The 20,432-nt window shown below is 45.2% G+C and overlaps 1 protein-coding gene across 1 annotated transcript in view; it reads left to right on the top strand.

The window, feature by feature from the left end:
* LOC139396829 (ryanodine receptor 2-like) overlaps positions 1 to 19,596 on the top strand; it is a gene marked incomplete at its 3' end in the record, with an annotated part of 75,233 nt that extends 55,637 nt beyond the window's left edge. Inside the window, exons 17-21 of the mRNA XM_071143746.1 lie at positions 3,129 to 3,321; positions 5,790 to 6,006; positions 6,252 to 6,356; positions 9,240 to 9,343; positions 19,513 to 19,596. Of these exons, the coding sequence (XP_070999847.1) occupies positions 3,129 to 3,321; positions 5,790 to 6,006; positions 6,252 to 6,356; positions 9,240 to 9,343; positions 19,513 to 19,596 (703 nt within the window). The remainder of the gene's footprint in view (positions 1 to 3,128; positions 3,322 to 5,789; positions 6,007 to 6,251; positions 6,357 to 9,239; positions 9,344 to 19,512) is intronic.
* Positions 19,597 to 20,432: the final 836 nt, after the last annotated feature.

Here is a 20,432-nt window from a genome sequence, read left to right as displayed (position 1 = left end):
ATATTATATTCACCTGTAGTCAGGTTAGATAGTTACTATAGTATATTCACCTGTAGTCAGGTTAGATAGTTACTATATTATATTCACCTGTAGTCAGGTTAGATAGTTAGATAGTTACTATATTATATTCACCTGTAGTCAGGTTAGATAGTTAGATAGTTACTATATTATATTCACCTGTAGTCAGGTTAGATAGTTAGATAGTTACTATATTATATTCACCTGTCGTCAGGTTAGATAGTTAGATAGTTACTATATTATATTAACCTGTAGTCAGGTTAGATAGCTAGTCTATTATATTCACCTGTAGTCAGGTTAGATAGTTACTATATTATATTCACCTGTAGTCAGGTTAGATAGTTAGATAGTTACTATATTATATTCACCTGTAGTCAGGTTAGATAGTTACTATAGTATATTCACCTGTAGTCAGGTTAGATAGTTACTATATTATATTCACCTGTGGTCAGGTTAGATAGTTACCATATTATATTCACCTGTAGTCAGGGTAGATAGTTACCATATTATATTCACCTGTAGTCAGGTTAGATAGTTAGATAGTTACTATATTATATTCACCTGTAGTCAGGTTAGATAGTTACTATATTATATTCACCTGTAGTCAGGTTAGATAGTTACTATATTATATTCACCTGTAGTCAGGTTAGATAGTTACCATATTATATTCACCTGTAGTCAGGTTAGGTAGTTAGATAGTTACTATATTATATTCACCTGTAGTCAGGTTAGATATTTACTATATTATATTCACCTGTAGTCAGGTTAGATAGTTACTATATTATATTCACCTGTAGTCAGGTTGGATAGTTACTATATTATATTCACCTGTAGTCAGGTTAGATAGTTACTATATTATATTCACCTGTAGTCAGGTTAGATAGTTACCATATTATATTCACCTGTAGTCAGGGTAGATAGTTAATTTATTATATTCACTTCAGGTTACTCTAGTCCTCTGATCTAGTGTGAGTGGGCTACCTACTTTGAGTTGTGTGGGTAGTGAAACACAGGATAAGGGTGTAATTGAGTGTTGACAAAGGGGTAATGTTCCCCCATAATTTTGTTTGAGGGGTAATGTTCCCGCAGAGTGCTGTGTGAGGGGGTAATGTTCCCCCAGAATGCTGTGTGAGGGGTAATGTTCCCCCAGAATGCTGTGTGAGGGGTAATGTTCACCCATAATGCTGTGTGAGGGGTAATGTTCACCCAAAATGGTGTGTGAGGGGTAATGTTCCCCCAGAATGCTGTGTGAGGGGGTAATGTTCCCCGAGAATGCTGTGTGAGGGGGTAATGTTCCCCGAGAATTCTGTGTGAGGGGTAATGATCCCCCAGAATGCTGTGTGAGGGGTAATGATCCCCCAGAATGCTGTGTGAGGGGTAATGTTCCCCAAGAATGCTGTGTGAGGGGTAATGATCCCCCAGAATGCTGTGTGAGGGGTAATGTTCCCCCAGAATGCTGTGTGAGGGATAATGATCCCCCAGAATGCTCCGTGAGGGGTAATGTTCCCCCAGAATGCTGTGTGAGGGATAATGATCCCCCAGAATGCTGTGTGAGGGGTAATGATCCCCCAGAATGCTCCGTGAGGGGTAATGTTCCCCCAGAATGCTGTGTGAGGGATAATGATCCCCCAGAATGATGTGTGAGGGGTAATGTTCCCCCAGAATGCTGTGTGAGGGATAATGATCCCCCAGAATGCTCCGTGAGGGGTAATGTTCCCCCAGAATGCTGTGTGAGGGATAATGATCCCCAAAATGCTCCGTGAGGGGTAATGTTCCCCCAGAATGCTGTGTGAGGGATAATGATCCCCCAGAATGCTGTGTGAGGGGTAATGATCCCCCAGAATGCTGTGTGATGGTTGGGAGGTTGAGAGGATGTCTTTGTTTCTTGGGTTTGGAGCGAAATATCTGACGTTGGAGAATATGGTCGTGTGTCACATGGCTTCCTGTTCCCCACCACTTCTGCACAGAGCCCTGTGGTCTAGACGTGTGCTGCAGTCATGTCTGTAGTGTCCAGAGCGTAGAGATCCTGTAGGAATAATGCAGAGTGTTTGCTCTCCTGAAAGAGAGGCTGAGGAGGTGAATATTCATGTTGTTGCATCAGGCCAACTGCAGTGAATGAAGCCATATAAATACTACACTTGGCTGCCTGTTGGTTATTTCACGTCACTGTCCATTTTACTGCAAAGGCAGCAACACACACACACACGCACACACACACACACACACACACACACACACACACACACACACACACACACACACACAAACACACACACACACACAAACACACACACACACACACACACACACACACACTCACACACACGCACACACACACACGCACACACACACACACACACATACACACACACACACACACACACAAACACACACACTCACACACACGCACGCACGCACACACACACACACACTCCCTGCTTCTTGACAGGGGTCATCAAATATCAGATCTGACTTTTATTGATGTCCTTATATGCAGTGGAATCGCTGGGTAGTGAAAAACAATGATGTTGGTTTCCAAGGCAACTCTGTCTGTTACACTGGGTCTGTGTGTGTGTTGTTTAGAAAATATGTTCTCTCCTCTGCCCTTCCTCCCTTTCTCCTCTACCCCCTTTTTCCTCTCCTCTACCCCCTCTCTCCTCTCCTCTACTCCCTCTCTCCTCTACCCTTCCTCCCTCTCTCCTCTCCTCTACCCCTCTCTCCTCTACCCCCTCTCTCCTCTCCTCTACCCTCCCTCTACTCTACCCCTCCTCCCTCTCTCCTCTACCCCTTACTACCTCGCTCCTCTACCCCTCCTCCCTCTCTCCTCTACCCCTTACTACCTCTCTCCTCTCCTCTACCCCCTACTACCTCTCTCCTCTCCTCTACCCCCTCTCTCCTCTACCCTTTCTTCCTCTCTCCTCTCCTCTACCACCTCTCTCCTCTACCCCCTCTCTCCTCTACCCTTCCTTCCTCTCTCCTCTCCTCTACCACCTCTCTCCTCTACCCCCTCTCTCCTCTACCCTTCCTCCCTCTCTCCTCTACCCTTCGTACATCTCTCCCTCCCTCTCTCCATCTCCTTCCCTCCCTCCTCCCTCCTCCCTCTCTCTCAGGCTGCATCGCCAGGACAGTGAGCTCACCCAATCAACATCTCCTCCGTGTGGATGACGTGGTCAGCTGTTGTCTGGACCTCAGCGCTCCCAGTATGTCCTTCCGTATCAACGGTCAGCCCGTCCAGGGGATGTTTGAGAACTTCAACTCTGACGGACTGTTCTTCCCTGTAGCCAGCTTCTCCGCTGGGGTCAAGTGAGTGCTCCTCAACCAACCAATCAATCGATCAATCAACATGATCAATCATTGGGTTTCTCCTGACCCTTTTGACCTCTCGTAAGTGTTTGTTTTACATGTAGCTCTCACATGGCCCACCCACGCTCAGTATATTATGCTGAGAGTATGCAAGGCGGAGTTAGAACAAATGGTTGACCCTCGTATTGCTGTTTACAGCGACATACAGTAGGGGGTCGGAAATTATTGACACCCTATATAAAGATGAGCAGACATAAATTATTGACACCCTTTATAAAGATGAGCAGAAATAAATTATTGACACCCTATATAAAGATGAGCAGACATAAATTATTGACACCCTATATAAAGATGAGCAGACATAAATTATTGACACCCTTTATAAAGATGAGCAAAAATAAATTATTGACACCCTTTATAAAGATGAGCAGAAATAAATTATTGACACCCTTTATAAAGATGAGCAGAAATAAATTATTGACACCCTTTATAAAGATGAGCAGAAATAAATTATTGACACCCTTTGTAAAGATGAGCAGAAATAAATTATTTAAATACTGAGCTACGTTGTATCCTCAAAATGTTTTATTTGTATTATTGTATAATAATAAAATTGATCAGAGAAAGATATTTTGTTTAACAAGTCATTTTTTTTTCTCTCAAAAAGGTAGTAATTATCGACACCCCTGTTTTCAATACCTCACCTTGCGAGGATAACGCCACTGAGCCTTTTTCTAGAATGTTTCATGAGTTGGAGAACACATTAGGAGGGATCTTAGACCACAAATACATGTTTCATGAGTTAGAGAACACATTAGGAGGGATCTTAGACCACAAATACATGTGCCATGAGTTGAAGAACACATTAGGAGGGATCTTAGACCACAAATACATGTTTCATGAGTTAGAGAACACATTAGGAGGGATCTTAGACCACAAATACATGTGTCATGAGTTGAAGAACACATTAGGAGGGATCTTAGACCACAAATACATGTGTCATGAGTTGAAGAACACATTAGGAGGGATCTTAGACCACAAATACATGTGTCATGAGTTGAAGAACACATTAGGAGGGATCTTAGACCACAAATACATGTTTCATGAGTTGAAGAACACATTAGGAGGGATCTTAGACCACAAATACATGTGTCATGAGTTGAAGAACACATTAGGAGGGATCTTAGACCACAAATACATGTTTCATGAGTTGGAGAACACATTAGGAGGGATCTTACACCACAAATACATGTGTCATGAGTTGGAGAACACATTAGGAGGGGTCTTAGACCACAAATACATGTTTCATGAGTTGAAGAACACATTAGGAGGGATCTTAGACCACAAATACATGTGTCATGAGTTGAAGAACACATTCCTAATCTTAGACCACAAATACATGTTTTATTGGTCACAAAATCTACATTTATCGATGGCCATCTCAGTCTCCAGACTTGAAATCCATTGAAAAGCTGTGGTTTGAATTGAGAAGGGCAGTACATAAGCACAGACAAAAGGATATCACTGAACTGTAAGGGTTCTGTATGGAGGCCTGGTCTAAGATCCCTCCTAATGTGTTCTTCAACTCATGAAACATGTGATGAAAAGGCTCAGTGCTGTCCTTCTTTTTCGCCTTCTTCCCCTTCTTCTCCTAATCTTTCTTCTCCTAATCCTTTTTCTCCTTCTTTTTCACCTTCTTCTCCTAATCCTTCTACTTCTTCTCCTAATCCTTCTTCTTCTTCTTCTTCTTCTTCTTCTCTTCTCCTAATCCTTCTTCTTCTAATCCTTCTACTTCTTCTTCTCTTCTCCTAATCCTTCTTCTTCTAATCCTTCTACTTCTTCTTCTTATCCTTCTTCTCCTTCTTCTTCTCCTTCTTCTTCTCCTTCTTCTAATCCTGCTTCTTCTTCTCTTCTCCTAATCCTTCTTCTTCTAATCCTTCTACTTCTTCTTCTCTTCTCCTAATCCTTCTTCTTCTAATCCTTCTACTTCTTCTTCTAATCCTTCTTCTCCTTCTTCTCCTTCTTTTTCGCCACTGCCTTCTCCTTCTTCTCCTCTTTTTCACCTTCTTCTCCTTCTTCTCCTTCTCCTTCTTCTCCTTCTTCTTCTAATCCTTCTACTTCTTCTCCTTCTTCACCTTCGTTTTCGCCTTCTTCTCCTTCTCCTTCTTTTTCTCCTTCTTCTCCTTCTAATCCTTATTCTTCTTCTCCTAATCCTTCTCCTCCTTTTTTGCCTTCTTCTCCTTCTTCTTCTCCTAATCCTTATTCTTCTTATCCTTCTTCTCCTTCTTTTTCACCTTCTTCTCCTTCTTCTTCTCCTAATCCTTCTTCTCCTTCTTTTTCGCCTTCTTCTCCTTCTTTTTCTCCATCTTCTCCTTCTTCTCCTAATCCTTCTTCTCCTAATCCTTCTTCTTCTTCTCCTTCCTTCTTTTTCTCCTTCTTCTTCTTCTTCCTCTTCTTCTTCCCTCCAGAGTGCGTTTCCTGCTGGGTGGTCGTCAAGGAGAGTTTAAGTTCTTGCCCCCGCCGGGCTACGCTCCGTGTTTCGAGGCTGTGCTACCCAGGGAGAAGCTTAGAGTGGAACACAGCCAGGAGTACAAGGAGGACCACAGTGAGACCAGGGATCTACTGGGTCCCACCATCACCCTGTCCCAGGCTGCCTTCACCCCTACACCGGTTGACACCAGCCAGGTGGGTAAAGAATACCCTTTACTATACTGTGTCATGGTGGGTGTCAACTCTACTTTAACTAGTCAACAACTGACAGGGGCTAAGGTCAATTGACTAGCCTCCCTTGCCTCAGTAGTTAGCCCAGATCAACACTAGTTATGACTAAGTGAGGTCCCAGAACAACAACCTCTGTCCCCATGTACTGTGTGGGTAATGCTTCTGGCTAATGGCATGGACTTCCTGTGTATCATGTGTTGTGGTTTCAGGTTGTTCTGCCTCCTCACCTGGAGAGGATCAGGGAGAAGCTGGCAGAGAACATCCATGAGCTGTGGGTGATGAACAAGATTGACCTGGGCTGGACGTACGGAGCTGTGAGTACACACGTGCACGCTCACACAAGCAGGCACGGTCACACGTGCACGCTAATGATGCGCGGGTCAGCTGTTTGTTCACCCGCACCTCCTGAAATGGCTAATAACCCATCTACAACGGTTTAGAACTGCTTAAAATCTGCTCTAAAACTGAAACATTTTTGGGGAATTACAGGAAATAAACTTTAAAATTTTCATTTTTCTCTCCGCCGTCAAGACGGGGGTTATTACATTTTCTTTCCCACTTGGTGAGGGGGGGGGTGGGGGGCAAATCTCGCATAGGGCCTCCAAAAGACTAGAGTCGGCCCGGGTCATTACTTGTTGCCCTAGAAGACTAAATAAACCCTTACTCACCAGAATGTAATACATCATAGAATGACATCAGTTGGTTTTCACTTTCCTCTTTCATCTCTGCTGCTCTAGAGCAGCAAGGGGTTAGACTGCCCTGTAGGGGGTTAGACTGCCCTGTAGGGGGTTAGACTGCCCTGTAGGGGGTTAGACTGGCCCGTAGGGGGTTAGACTGCCCTGTAGGGGGTTAGACTGCCCTGTAGGGGGTTAGACTGCCCTGTAGGGGGTTAGACTGCCCTGTAGGGGGTTAGACTGCCCTGTAGGGGGTTAGACTCCACTGTAAGGGGTTAGACTCCCCTGTAGGGGGTTAGACTGCCCTGTAGGGGGTTAGACTGCCCTGTAGGGGGTTAGACTGCCCTGTAGGGGGGTAGACTGCCCTGTAGGGGGTTAGACTGCCCTGTAGGGGGTTAGACTGCCCTGTAGGGGGTTAGACTGCCCTGTAGGGGGTTAGACTGCCCTGTAGGGGGTTAGACTGCCCTGTAGGGGGTTAGACTGCCCTGTAGGGGGTTAGACTGCCCTGTAGGGGGTTAGACTGCCCTGTAGAGGGTTAGACTGCCCTGTAGGGTTGTAGGGGGGTAGACTGCCCTGTAGGGGGTTAGACTGCCCTGTAGGGGGTTAGACTGCCCTGTATGGGGTTAGACTGCCCTGTAGGTGGTTAGACTGCCCTGTAGGGGGTTAGACTGCCCTGTAGGGGGTTAGACTGCCCTGTAGAGGGTTAGACTGCCCTGTAGGGTTGTAGGGGGGTAGACTGCCCTGTAGGGTTGTAGGGGGGTAGACTGCCCTGTAGGGTTGTAGGGGGGTAGAATGCCCTGTAGGGGGTTAGACTCCACTGTAGGGGGTTAGACTCCCCTGTAGAGGGTTAGACTGCCCTGTAGAGGGTTAGACTGCCCTGTAGGGGGTTAGACTCCCCTGTAGGGGGTTAGACTGCCCTGTAGGGGGTTAGACTCCCCTGTAGAGGGTTAGACTGCCCTGTAGGGGGTTAGACTGCCCTGTAGGGGGTTAGACTGCCCTGTAGGGGGTTAGACTGGCCTGTAGGGTTCTAGGGGGTTCGACTGCCCTGTAGGGGGTTAGACTGCCCTGTAGGGGGTTAGACTGCCCTGTAGGGGGTTAGACTGCCCTGTAGGGGGTTAGACTGCCCTGTAGGGGGTTAGACTCCCCTGTAGAGGGTTAGACTGGCCTGTAGGGGGTTAGACTGCCCTGTAGGGGGGTAGACTGCCCTGTAGGGTTGTAGGGGGTTAGAATGCCCTGTAGGGGGTTAGGCTGCTCTGTAGGGTTGTAGGGGTAGACTGCCCTGTAGGGTTGTAGGGGTTAGACTGCCCTGTAGGGTTGTAGGGGTAGACTGCCTGTAAGGTTGTAGGGGTTAGACTGCCCTGTAGAGTTGTAGGGGTTAGACTGCCCTGTAGGTTTGTAGGGGTTAGACTGCCCTGTAGGGGGTTAGACTGCCCTGTAGGGGATTAGACTGCCCTGTAGGGTTGTAGGGGTAGACTGCCCTGTAGGGTTGTAGGGGTTAGACTGCCCTGTAGGGTTGTAGGGGTAGACTGCCTGTAAGGTTGTAGGGGTTAGACTGCCCTGTAGAGTTGTAGGGGTTAGACTGCCCTGTAGGTTTGTAGGGGTTAGACTGCCCTGTAGGGTTGTAGGGGTTAGACTGACCTGTAGGGTTGTAGGGGTTAGAATGCCCTGTAGGGTTGTAGGGGTTAGACTGTAGAGTTGTAGGGTTTAGACTGTCCTGTAGGGTTGTAGGGGTTAGACTGTAGAGTTGTAGGGTTTAGACTGCCCTGTAGGGTTGTAGGGGTTAGACTGTAGAGTTGTAGGGTTTAGACTGCCCTGTACGGTTGTAGGGTTAGACTGCCCTGTAGGGTTGTAGGAGGGTAGACTGCCCTGTAGAGTTGTAGGGGTTAGACTGCCCTGTAGGGTTATAGGGGTTAGACTGCCCATTAGGGTTGTAGGGGTTAGACTGCCCTGTAGGGTTGTAGGAGGTAGACTGCCCTGTAGGGCTGTAGGGGTTAGACTGCCCTGTAGGGTTGCAGGGGGGTTTGAATACCCGAGTCGAAAAGTTGAAACATCGGTCAACGTTGTCTTGAGCAAGGCACTTAACCTTCATTGGCTCCAGGGGTGCTGTTCTACTCTGCATGTGAAAATGAATGGTGTTGTGTTCCAGGTTCGGGACAACAACAGGATAATGGTGTTGTGTTCCAGGTTCGGGACAACAACAGGATAATGGTGTTGTGTTCCAGGTTCGGGACAACAACAGATAATGGTGTTGTGTTCCAGGTTCGGGACAACAACAGGATAATGGTGTTGTGTTCCAGGTTCGGGACAACAACAGGATAATGGTGTTGTGTTCCAGGTTCGGGACAACAACAGATAATGGTGTTGTGTTCCAGGTTCGGGACAACAACAGGATAATGGTGTTGTGTTCCAGGTTCGGGACAACAACAGATAGTGGTGTTGTGTTCCAGGTTCGGGACAACAACAGGATAATGGTGTTGTGTTCCAGGTTCAGGACGACAACAGGATAATGGTGTTGTGTTGCAGGTACGGGACGATAACAAGCGGCAGCATCCTTGTCTGGTGGAGTTCTCCAAGCTGCCTGAGCAGGAGAGGAGCTACAACCTACAGATGTCTCTGGAAACTCTCAAGTAAGTTACCACCCTGGATACTATTGCTGCTCGGTACAATACCTAGTTACCACCCTGGATACTGTTGCTGCTGGGTACAATGCCTAGATACCACCCTGGATACTGTTGCTGCTGGGTACAATCCCTAGTTACCACCCTGGATACTGTTCCTGCTGGGTACAATCCCTAGTTACCACCTGGATACTGTTCCTGCTGGGTACAATCCCTAGTGACCACTCTGAATACTGTTTTTGCTGGGTAAAATCCCTAGTGACCACTCTGAATACTGTTTCTGCTGGGTACAATCCCTAGTGACCACCCTGAATACTGTTTCTGCTGGGTACAATCCCTAGTGACCACCCTGAATACTGTTTCTGCTGGGTAAAATCCCTAGTTACCACCCTGAATACTGTTTCTGCTGGGTACAATCCCTAGTGATCACCCTGAATACTGTTTCTGCTGGGTAAAATACCTAGTTACCACCCTGAATACTGTTTCTGCTGGGTACAATCCCTAGTGACCACCCTGAATACTGTTTCTGCTGGGTACAATCCCTAGTGACCACCCTGAATACTGTTTCTGCTGGGTACAATCCCTAGTGACCACCCTGAATACTGTTTCTGCTGGGTAAAATCCCTAGTTACCACCCTGAATACTGTTTCTGCTGGGTACAATCCCTAGTTACCACCCTGCATACTATTTCTGCTGGGTACAATCCCTAGTTACCACCCTGGATAATATTCCGGCTGGGTACAATCCCTAGTTACCACCCTGGATACTGTTCCTGCTGGTTACAACCATCAGTTACCACACTGGACACTGTTGCTACTGGGTACAATCCCTAGTTACCACCCTACATACTGTTCCTGCTGGGTACAGTCCCTAGTTGAAACTATCCAGACTGTTCCTGCTGAGTACAATCCCTAGTTGAAACTATCCAGACTGTTCCTGCTGGGTACAATCCCTAGTTGAAACGATCCAGACTGTTCCTGCTGGGTACAGTCCCTAGTTGAAACTATCCAGACTGTTCCTGCTGGGTACAGTCCCTAGTTGAAACTATCCAGACTGTTCCTGCTGGGTACAATCCCTAGTTGAAACTATCCAGACTGTTCCTGCTGGGTACAATCCCTAGTTGAAACTATCCAGACTGTTCCTGTTGGGTACAATCCCTAGTTGAAACTATCCAGACTGTTCCTGCTGGGTACAATCCCTAGTTGAAACTATCCAGACTGTTCCTGCTGGGTACAGTCCCTAGTTGAAACTATCCAGACTGTTCCTGCTGGGTACAGTCCCTAGTTGAAACTATCCAGACTGTTCCTGCTGGGTACAATCCCTAGTTGAAACTATCCAGACTGTTCCCGCTGGGTACAATCCCTAGTTGAAACTATCCATGCTGTTCCTGCTGGGTACAGTCCCTAGTTGAAACTATCCAGACTGTTCCTGCTGGGTACAATCCCTAGTTGAAACTATCCAGACTGTTCCTGCTGGGTACAGTCCCTAGTTGAAACTATCCAGACTGTTCCTGCTGGGTACAATCCCTAGTTGAAACTATCCAGACTGTTCCTGCTGGGTACAGTCCCTAGTTGAAACTATCCAGACTGTTCCTGCTGGGTACAGTCCCTAGTTGAAACTATCCAGACTTTTCCTGCTGGGTACAATTCCTAGTTGAAACTATCCAGACTGTTCCTGCTGGGTACAATCCCTAGTTGAAACTATCCAGACTGTTCCTGCTGGGTACAATCCCTAGTTGAAACTATCCAGACTGTTCCTGCTGAGTACAATCCCTAGTTGAAACTATCCAGACTGTTCCTGCTGGGTACAATCCCTAGTTGAAACTATCCAGACTGTTCCTGCTGGGTAAAATCCCTAGTTGAAACTATCCAGACTGTTCCTGCTGGGTACAATCCCTAGTTGAAACTATCCAGACTGTTCCTGCTGGGTACAATCCCTAGTTGAAACTATCCATGCTGTTCCTGCTGGGTACAGTCCCTAGTTGAAACTATCCAGACTGTTCCTGCTGGGTACAATCCCTAGTTGAAACTATCCAGACTGTTCCTGCTGGGTACAGTCCCTAGTTGAAACTATCCAGACTGTTCCTGCTGGGTACAATCCCTAGTTGAAACTATCCAGACTGTTCCTGCTGGGTACCATCCCTAGTTGAAACTATCCAGACTGTTCCTGCTGGGTACAATCCCTAGTTGAAACTATCCAGACTGTTCCTGCTGGGTACAATCCCTAGTTGAAACTATCCAGACTGTTCCTGCTGGGTACAGTCCCTAGTTGAAACGATCCAGACTGTTCCTGCTGGGTACAGTCCCTAGTTGAAACTACCCAGACTGTTGCTGCTAGTTACAATCCCTAGTTGAAACTATCCAGACTGTTCCTGCTGGGTACAATCCCTAGTTACCACCCTGGATACTGTTGCTGCTGGGTACAATCCCTAGTTACCACCCTGGATACTGTTCCTGCTGGGTACAATCCCTAGTTACCACCTGGATACTGTTCCTGCTGGGTACAATACCTAGTTACCACCCTGGATACTGTTGCTGCTGGGTACAATCCCTAGTGACCACCCTGAATACTGTTTCTGCTGGGTACAATCCCTAGTGACCACCCTGAATACTGTTTCTGCTGGGTAAAATCCCTAGTTACCACCCTGAATACTGTTTCTGCTGGGTACAATCCCTAGTGACCACCCTGAATACTGTTTCTGCTGGGTAAAATACCTAGTTACCACCCTGAATACTGTTTCCGCTGGGTACAATCCCTAGTGACCACCCTGAATACTGTTTCTGCTGGGTACAATCCCTAGTGACCACCCTGAATACTGTTTCTGCTGTGTACAATCCCTAGTGACCACCCTGAATACTGTTTCTGCTGGGTAAAATCCCTAGTTACCACCCTGAATACTGTTTCTGCTGGGTACAATCCCTAGTTACCACCCTGCATACTATTTCTGCTGGGTACAATCCCTAGTTACCACCCTGGATAATATTCCGGCTGGGTACAATCCCTAGTTGCCACCCTGGATACTATTCCTGCTGGTTACAACCCCCAGTTACCACCCTGGATACTGTTCCTGCTGGTTACAACCCCCAGTTACCACACTGGACACTGTTGCTACTGGGTACAATCCCTAGTTACCACCCTACATACTGTTCCTGCTGGGTACAGTCCCTAGTTGAAACTATCCAGACTGTTCCTGCTGAGTACAATCCCTAGTTGAAACTATCCAGACTGTTCCTGCTGGGTACAATCCCTAGTTGAAACGATCCAGACTGTTCCTGCTGGGTACAGTCCCTAGTTGAAACTATCCAGACTGTTCCTGCTGGGTACAGTCCCTAGTTGAAACTATCCAGGCTGTTCCTGCTGGGTACAATCCCTAGTTGAAACTATCCAGACTGTTCCTGCTGGGTACAGTCCCTAGTTGAAACTATCCAGGCTGTTCCTGCTGGGTACAATCCCTAGTTGAAACTATCCAGACTGTTCCTGCTGGGTACGATCCCTAGTTGAAACTATCCAGACTGTTCCTGCTGGGTACAATCCCTAGTTGAAACTATCCAGACTGTTCCTGCTGGGTACAATCCCTAGTTGAAACTATCCAGACTGTTCCTGCTGGGTACAATCCCTAGTTGAAACTATCCAGACTGTTCCTGCTGGGTACAATCCCTAGTTGAAACTATCCAGACTGTTCCTGCTGGGTACAATCCCTAGTTGAAACTATCCAGACTGTTCCTGCTGGGTACAATCCCTAGTTGAAACTATCCAGACTGTTCCTGCTGGGTACAGTCCCTAGTTGAAACTATCCAGACTGTTCCTGCTGGGTACAGTCCCTAGTTGAAACTATCCAGACTGTTCCTGCTGGGTACAATCCCTAGTTGAAACTATCCAGACTGTTCCCGCTGGGTACAATCCCTAGTTGAAACTATCCATGCTGTTCCTGCTGGGTACAGTCCCTAGTTGAAACTATCCAGACTGTTCCTGCTGGGTACAATCCCTAGTTGAAACTATCCAGACTGTTCCTGCTGGGTACAGTCCCTAGTTGAAACTATCCAGACTGTTCCTGCTGGGTACAATCCCTAGTTACCACCCTGGATACTGTTGCTGCTGGGTACAATCCCTAGTTACCACCCTGGATACTGTTCCTGCTGGGTACAATCCCTAGTTACCACCTGGATACTGTTCCTGCTGGGTACAATACCTAGTTACCACCCTGGATACTGTTGCTGCTGGGTACAATCCCTAGTGACCACTCTGAATACTGTTGCTGCTGGGTACATTCCCTAGTGACCACCCTGAATACTGTTTCTGCTGGGTACAATCCCTAGTTACCACCCTGCATACTATTTCTGCTGGGTACAATCCCTAGTTACCACCCTGGATAATATTCCGGCTGGGTACAATCCCTAGTTACCACCCTGGATACTATTCCTGCTGGTTACAACCCCCAGTTACCACCCTGGATACTGTTCCTGCTGGTTACAACCCCCAGTTACCACACTGGACACTGTTGCTACTGGGTACAATCCCTAGTTACCACCCTACATACTGTTCCTGCTGGGTACAGTCCCTAGTTGAAACTATATAGACTGTTCCTGCTGAGTACAATCCCTAGTTGAAACTATCCAGACTGTTCCTGCTGGGTACAATCCCTAGTTGAAACTATCCAGACTGTTCCTGCTGGGTACAATCCCTAGTTGAAACTATCCAGACTGTTCCTGTTGGGTACAATCCCTAGTTGAAACTATCCAGACTGTTCCTGCTGGGTACAATCCCTAGTTGAAACTATCCAGACTGTTCCTGCTGGGTACAGTCCCTAGTTGAAACTATCCAGACTGTTCCTGCTGGGTACAATCCCTAGTTGAAACTATCCAGACTGTTCCTGCTGGGTACAATCCCTAGTTGAAACTATCCAGACTGTTCCTGCTGGGTACAGTCCCTAGTTGAAACGATCCAGACTGTTCCTGCTGGGTACAATCCCTAGTTGAAACTATCCAGACTGTTCCTGCTGGCTACAATCCCTAGTTGAAACTATCCAGACTGTTCCTGCTGGGTACAGTCCCTAGTTGAAACGATCCAGACTGTTCCTGCTGGCTACAATCCCTAGTTGAAACGATCCAGACTGTTCCTGCTGGTTTTGGCATATGACCCAAAAGACACAGACAGAACATGTAATGGAATGGAGGAATGGCCTGATGGGTGGATTTCTGTAGAACAAACATACATTTGAACTATAAGGCAGTCAGTTTTATGATTTTTCAAAACATGTCCCAAGTTCTCTTGATCCGTACATCATCACAGAGTGGTCTCATCTTTGTGTTCGACTCTTACCCATTTCTACGATCAATTAACTTTTTGTCAGGAGAAATGATTTTCAATACCTGGTTCAGCTCTCCCTGAACTGAATATCACACCCGTTAGACTACTTCTCTCTCAGCAAGAAACTGCCTATTTGAATTCCCGGAGTAATTTAAAAAACCTGTCGGGACAACTTTGTTAGTTTTAATTAATTGCATATTTCCTGGAGATGAGAAGGAGGGAGAGAGAGAGAGGGGTGAAGACTAAGACGGAGTGCCATCTAAATGCAGAAATGAATTCCGTGACCTGAATCTCAGACACAACAATGTCCCAAATGGCACTCTATTCCCCATATAGTGCACTACTTTATATTACAGCCCTATTCCCTATGTAGTGCACTACTTTATACTACAGCCCTATTCCCTATATAGTACACTACTTTATACTACAGCCCTATTCCCTATATAGTACACTACTTTTGACCAGGGCCCAGGAATTTGGTAAAAAGTAGTGCACTATGTACGGAAAAGGGTCCCATTTGGGATGCAGGCACGGCTGGAGAGCATTTATTTTAATTATACTTAGTGGATTATAATGGAGAGTGTATGTGTGCTCAATGGCAACATATTCCCTATATAGTGCACTACTCTATACTACAGCCCTATTCCCTATATAGTGCACTACTTTATACTACAGCCCTATTCCCTATATAGTACACTACTTTATACTACAGCCCTATTCCCTATATAGTACACTACTTTTGACCAGGGCCCAGGAATTTGGTAAAAAGTAGTGCACTATGTACGGAAAAGGGTCCCATTTGGGATGCAGGCACGGCTGGAGAGCATTTATTTTAATTATACTTAGTGGATTATAATGGAGAGTGTATGTGTGCTCAATGGCAACATATTCCCTATATAGTGCACTACTCTATACTACAGCCCTATTCCCTATATAGTGCACTACTTTATACTACAGCCCTATTCCCTATATAGTGCACTACTTTATACTACAGCCCTATTCCCTATATAGTGCACTACTTTATACTACAGCCCTATTCCCTATATAGTGCACTACTTTATACTAGAGCCCTATTCCCTATATAGTGCACTACTTTATACTACAGCCCTATATAGTGCACTACTTTATACTACAGCCCTATTCCCTATATAGTACACTACTCTATACTACAGCCATATTCCCTATATAGAGCACTACTCTATACTATAGCCCTATTCCCTATATAGTGCACTACTTTATACTACAGCCCTATTCCCTATATAGTACACTACTCTATACTACAGCCCTATTCCCTATATAGAGCACTACTCTACACTACAGCCCTATTCCCTATATAGTGCACTACTTTATACTACAGCCCTATTCCCTATATAGTGCACTACTCTATACTACAGCCCTATTCCCTATATAGTGCACTACTCTATACTACAGCCCTATTCCCCATATAGTGCACTACTTTATATTACAGCCCTATTCCCTATGTAGTGCACTACTTTATACTACAGCCCTATTCCCTATATAGTACACTACTTTATACTACAGCCCTATTCCCTATATAGTACACTACTTTTGACCAGGGCCCAGGAATTTGGTAAAAAGTAGTGCACTATGTACGGAAAAGGGTCCCATTTGGGATGCAGGCACGGCTGGAGAGCATTTATTTTAATTATACTTAGTGGATTATAATGGAGAGTGTGTGTGTGCTCAATGGCAACATATTCCCTATATCGTGCACTACTTTATACTAGAGCCCTATTCCCTATATAGTGCACTACTTTATACTACAGCCCTATATAGTGCACTACTTTATACTAGAGCCCTATTCCCTATATCGTGCACTACTTTATACTAGAGCCCTATTCCCTATATAGTGCACTACTTTATACTAGAGCCCTATTCCCTATATAGTGCACTACTTTATACTACAGCCCTATATAGTGCACTACTTTATACTAGAGCCCTATTCCCTATATAGTGCACTACTTTATACTAGAGCCCTATTCCCTATATAGTGCACTACTTTATACTAGAGCCCTATTCCCTATATAGTGCACTACTTTATACTACAGCCCTATATAGTGCACTACTTTATACTAGAGCCCTATTCCCTATATAGTGCACTACTTTATACTAGAGCCCTATTCCCTATATAGTGCACTACTTTATACTACAGCCCTATATAGTGCACTACTTTATACTAGAGCCCTATTCCCTATATAGTACACTACTCTATACTACAGCCCTATTCCCTATATAGTGCACTACTTTATACTACAGCCCTATTCCCTATATAGTACACTACTCTATACTACAGCCCTATTCCCTATATAGTGCACTACTTTATACTACAGCCCTATTCCCTATATAGTACACTACTCTATACTACAGCCCTATTCCCTATATAGTGCACTACTTTATACTACAGCCCTATTCCCTATATAGTACACTACTCTATACTACAGCCCTATTCCCTATATAGTGCACTACTCTATACTACAGCCTTATTCCCTATATAGTACACTACTTTTGACCAGGGCCCAGGAATTTGGTAAAAAGTAGTGCACTATGTACGGAAAAGGGTCCCATTTGGGATGCAGGCACGGCTGGAGAGCATTTATTTTAATTATACTTAGTGGATTATAATGGAGAGTGTGTGTGTGCTCAATGGCAACATATTCCCTATATAGTGCACTACTTTTAAATTAGAGCCCTATGGTCCCTGGTCAAAAGTAGTGTACTATAAAGGGAATCGAGTTCCATTTGGGACACAACTTTAGGCAGGGAGGGACTGGAACAGAACGGCCCACCCGGGTCTACTTGTTGTAAACTATTAAGTCATTGAGTATTCAGTAGTGTTCACAGCAGGGATTAAACACTGTATTTCAGACTGGACTCTCATGGAGCCATCAGATCTGACAGACACACCAAGTACCATACACTGAGTGTACAAAACATTAGGAACACCTGCTCTTTCTGTGACCAGGTGAATCCAGGTGAAAGCCATGATCCCTTATTGATGTCACTTGTTAAATCCACTTCAATCAGTGTAGATGAAGGGGAGGAGAAAGAAAGATTGAGACATTGATTATGTATTTGTGCCATTCAGAAGACAAAAGATTTAAGTGCCTTTGAACAGGGTGTGGTAGTAGGTGCCAGGCGCACCGGTTTGTGTCAAGAACTGCAACAGTGCACTAGTCGCTGTCTCGTTTAGGTCAACCCACTACTGTGCTGCGTTGACTACACCGAATGTCCTTCACTGCTTATCAGTCGAGAGCCGTGCTTTCTTTTGTCGCAAGACTAACGAGGCGTTAGCTGATCTTTGGCTGACGTTGTGCTAACGATGACACAACAGTGGTACTGTAGGCCTGATCACAGACAACGATGACACAGCAGTGGTACTGTAGGCCTGATCACAGACAACGATGAGACAACGATGTGTTGCCAGGACAACAACCACTCCCTCAACGTGATCAAGACAAAGGAGATGATTGTGGACTACAGGAAAAGGAGGACCAAGTACGTCCCCATTCTCATCGGGGAGGCAGGTAACCTAGTGGTTAGAGTGTAGGGGCGGCAGGTAGTCTAGTGGTTAGATAGTTGGGCCAGTAACCGAAAGGTTTCTGGATTGAATCCCCGAGCTGACAAGGAGCTGACAAATCTGTCGTTCTGCCCCTGAACAAGGTGAAATAAATGTTAAATAAAAAATTGACTGGGAGCAGGTTGAGAGCTTCAAGTTCCATGGTGTCCACATCCCCAACAAACTATCATGCTCCAAACACACCAAGACAGTCGTAAAGAGGGCACGACAAAGTCTATTCTCCCCCAGGAGACTGAAAATATTTGGCATTGGTCCTCAGATCATCTAAAGGTCCTACAGCTGCACCATCGAGAGCACCTGCTGTATTCAGTATTTCACTGTAAGGTCTACTACACCTGTTGTATTCAGCATTTCACTGTGAGGTCCACTACACCTGTTGTATTCAGCATTTCACTGTGAGGTCTACTACACCTGTTGTATTCAGCATTTCACTGTGAGGTCTACTACACCTGTTGTATTCAGCATTTCACTGTGAGGTCCACTACACCTGTTGTATTCAGCATTTCACTGTGAGGTCCACTACACCTGTTGTATTCAGCATTTCACTGTGAGGTCTACTACACCTGTTGTATTCAGCATTTCACTGTAAGGTCTACTACACCTGTTGTATTCAGCATTTCACTGTAAGGTCTACTACACCTGTTGTATTCAGCATTTCACTGTGAGGTCCACTACACCTGTTGTATTCAGCATTTCACTGTGAGGTCCACTACACCTGTTGTATTCAGCATTTCACTGTGAGGTCTACTACACCTGTTGTATTCAGCATTTCACTGTGAGGTCTACTACACCTGTTGTATTCAGCATTTCACTGTAAGGTCTACTACACCTGTTGTATTCAGCATTTCACTGTAAGGTCTACTACACCTGTTGTATTCAGCATTTCACTGTAAGGTCTACTACACCTGTTGTATTCAGCATTTCACTGTAAGGTCTACTACACCTGTTGTATTCAGCATTTCACTGTAAGGTCTACTACACCTGTTGTATTCAGCATTTCACTGTAAGGTCTACTACACCTGTTGTTTTCAGCATTTCACTGTAAGGTCTACTACACCTGTTGTATTCAGCATTTCACTGTAAGGTCTACTACACCTGTTGTATTCAGCATTTCACTGTGAGCTCTACTACAACTGTTGTATTCAGCATTTCACTGTAAGGTCTACTACACCTGTTGTATTCGGGGGCATGTGGCAAATACGATTTGATTTGTGTGAAGTTAGTCACACCCTCTCTTAGTGAAGCTGACTTCTCCTTTCTGATTGGTCTGAAGGACTCTCTTGGCCCTGGGTTGCCACGTGGGGCTGGCTGATGAGCACGCTGTGGAGAAGGTGAAGAACCTCAAGCTCTCCGCCACGTGAGTCACTTTCCTCACTTCATTCGGTCTGTACCATCTTATTACACAACTGTTAGCACCTACTGTATGTTCTCCAGCCTCTGCTGCTAGTCGCTAAGATTGACATCTCTGCTCATAGCTATTTACGTTCTCCAAGTGCAATGTCAATGACTGCTAGTGTGTTGGATGTCCTGGTACACATTTCAGTTTAAGTGCATATTTTGCCTTAGCTTGTGCCTTACCAAAAAGGACTCTTTTTCTGTTTTTAGCTAGTCCTTTACCAGATGGGTTTCTGTTTTAATGTTTTAACCTAGTCCTTTATCAGATGGGTGTTTGTTTTATCCTAGTCCTTTATCAGATGGGTGTCTGTTTTAATGTTTTATCCTAGTCCTTTATCAGATGGGTGTTTGTTTTATCCTAGTCCTTTATCAGATGGGTGTCTGTTTTAATGTTTTAATCTAGTCCTTTACCAGATGGGTGTCTGTTTTAATATTTTAACCTAGTCCTTTATCAGATGGGTGTTTGTTTTATCCTTTATCAGATGGGTGTCTGTTTTAATGTTTTAACCTAGTCCTTTACCAGATGGGTGTCTGTTTTAATATTTTAACCTAATCCTTTACCAGATGGGTGTTTGTTATAACCTAGTCCTTTACCAGATGGGTGTCTGTTTTAATATTTTAACCTAGTCCTTTACCAGATGGGTGTTTGTTATAACCTAGTCCTTTACCAGATGGGTGTCTGTTTTAATATTTTAACCTAGTCCTTTACCAGATGGGTGTTTGTTATAACCTAGTCCTTTATCAGATGGGTGTCTGTTTTAATGTTATAACCTAGTCCTTTACCAGATGGGTGTCTGT

Source organism: Oncorhynchus clarkii, unplaced genomic scaffold, assembly GCF_045791955.1.
Source record: "Oncorhynchus clarkii lewisi isolate Uvic-CL-2024 unplaced genomic scaffold, UVic_Ocla_1.0 unplaced_contig_3652_pilon_pilon, whole genome shotgun sequence".
In the NCBI taxonomy this organism is placed as follows: Eukaryota; Metazoa; Chordata; class Actinopteri; order Salmoniformes; family Salmonidae; genus Oncorhynchus; species Oncorhynchus clarkii.
Note: the sequence above shows the minus strand (reverse complement) of the source record. Positions and strands in the feature narration are given on the sequence as shown.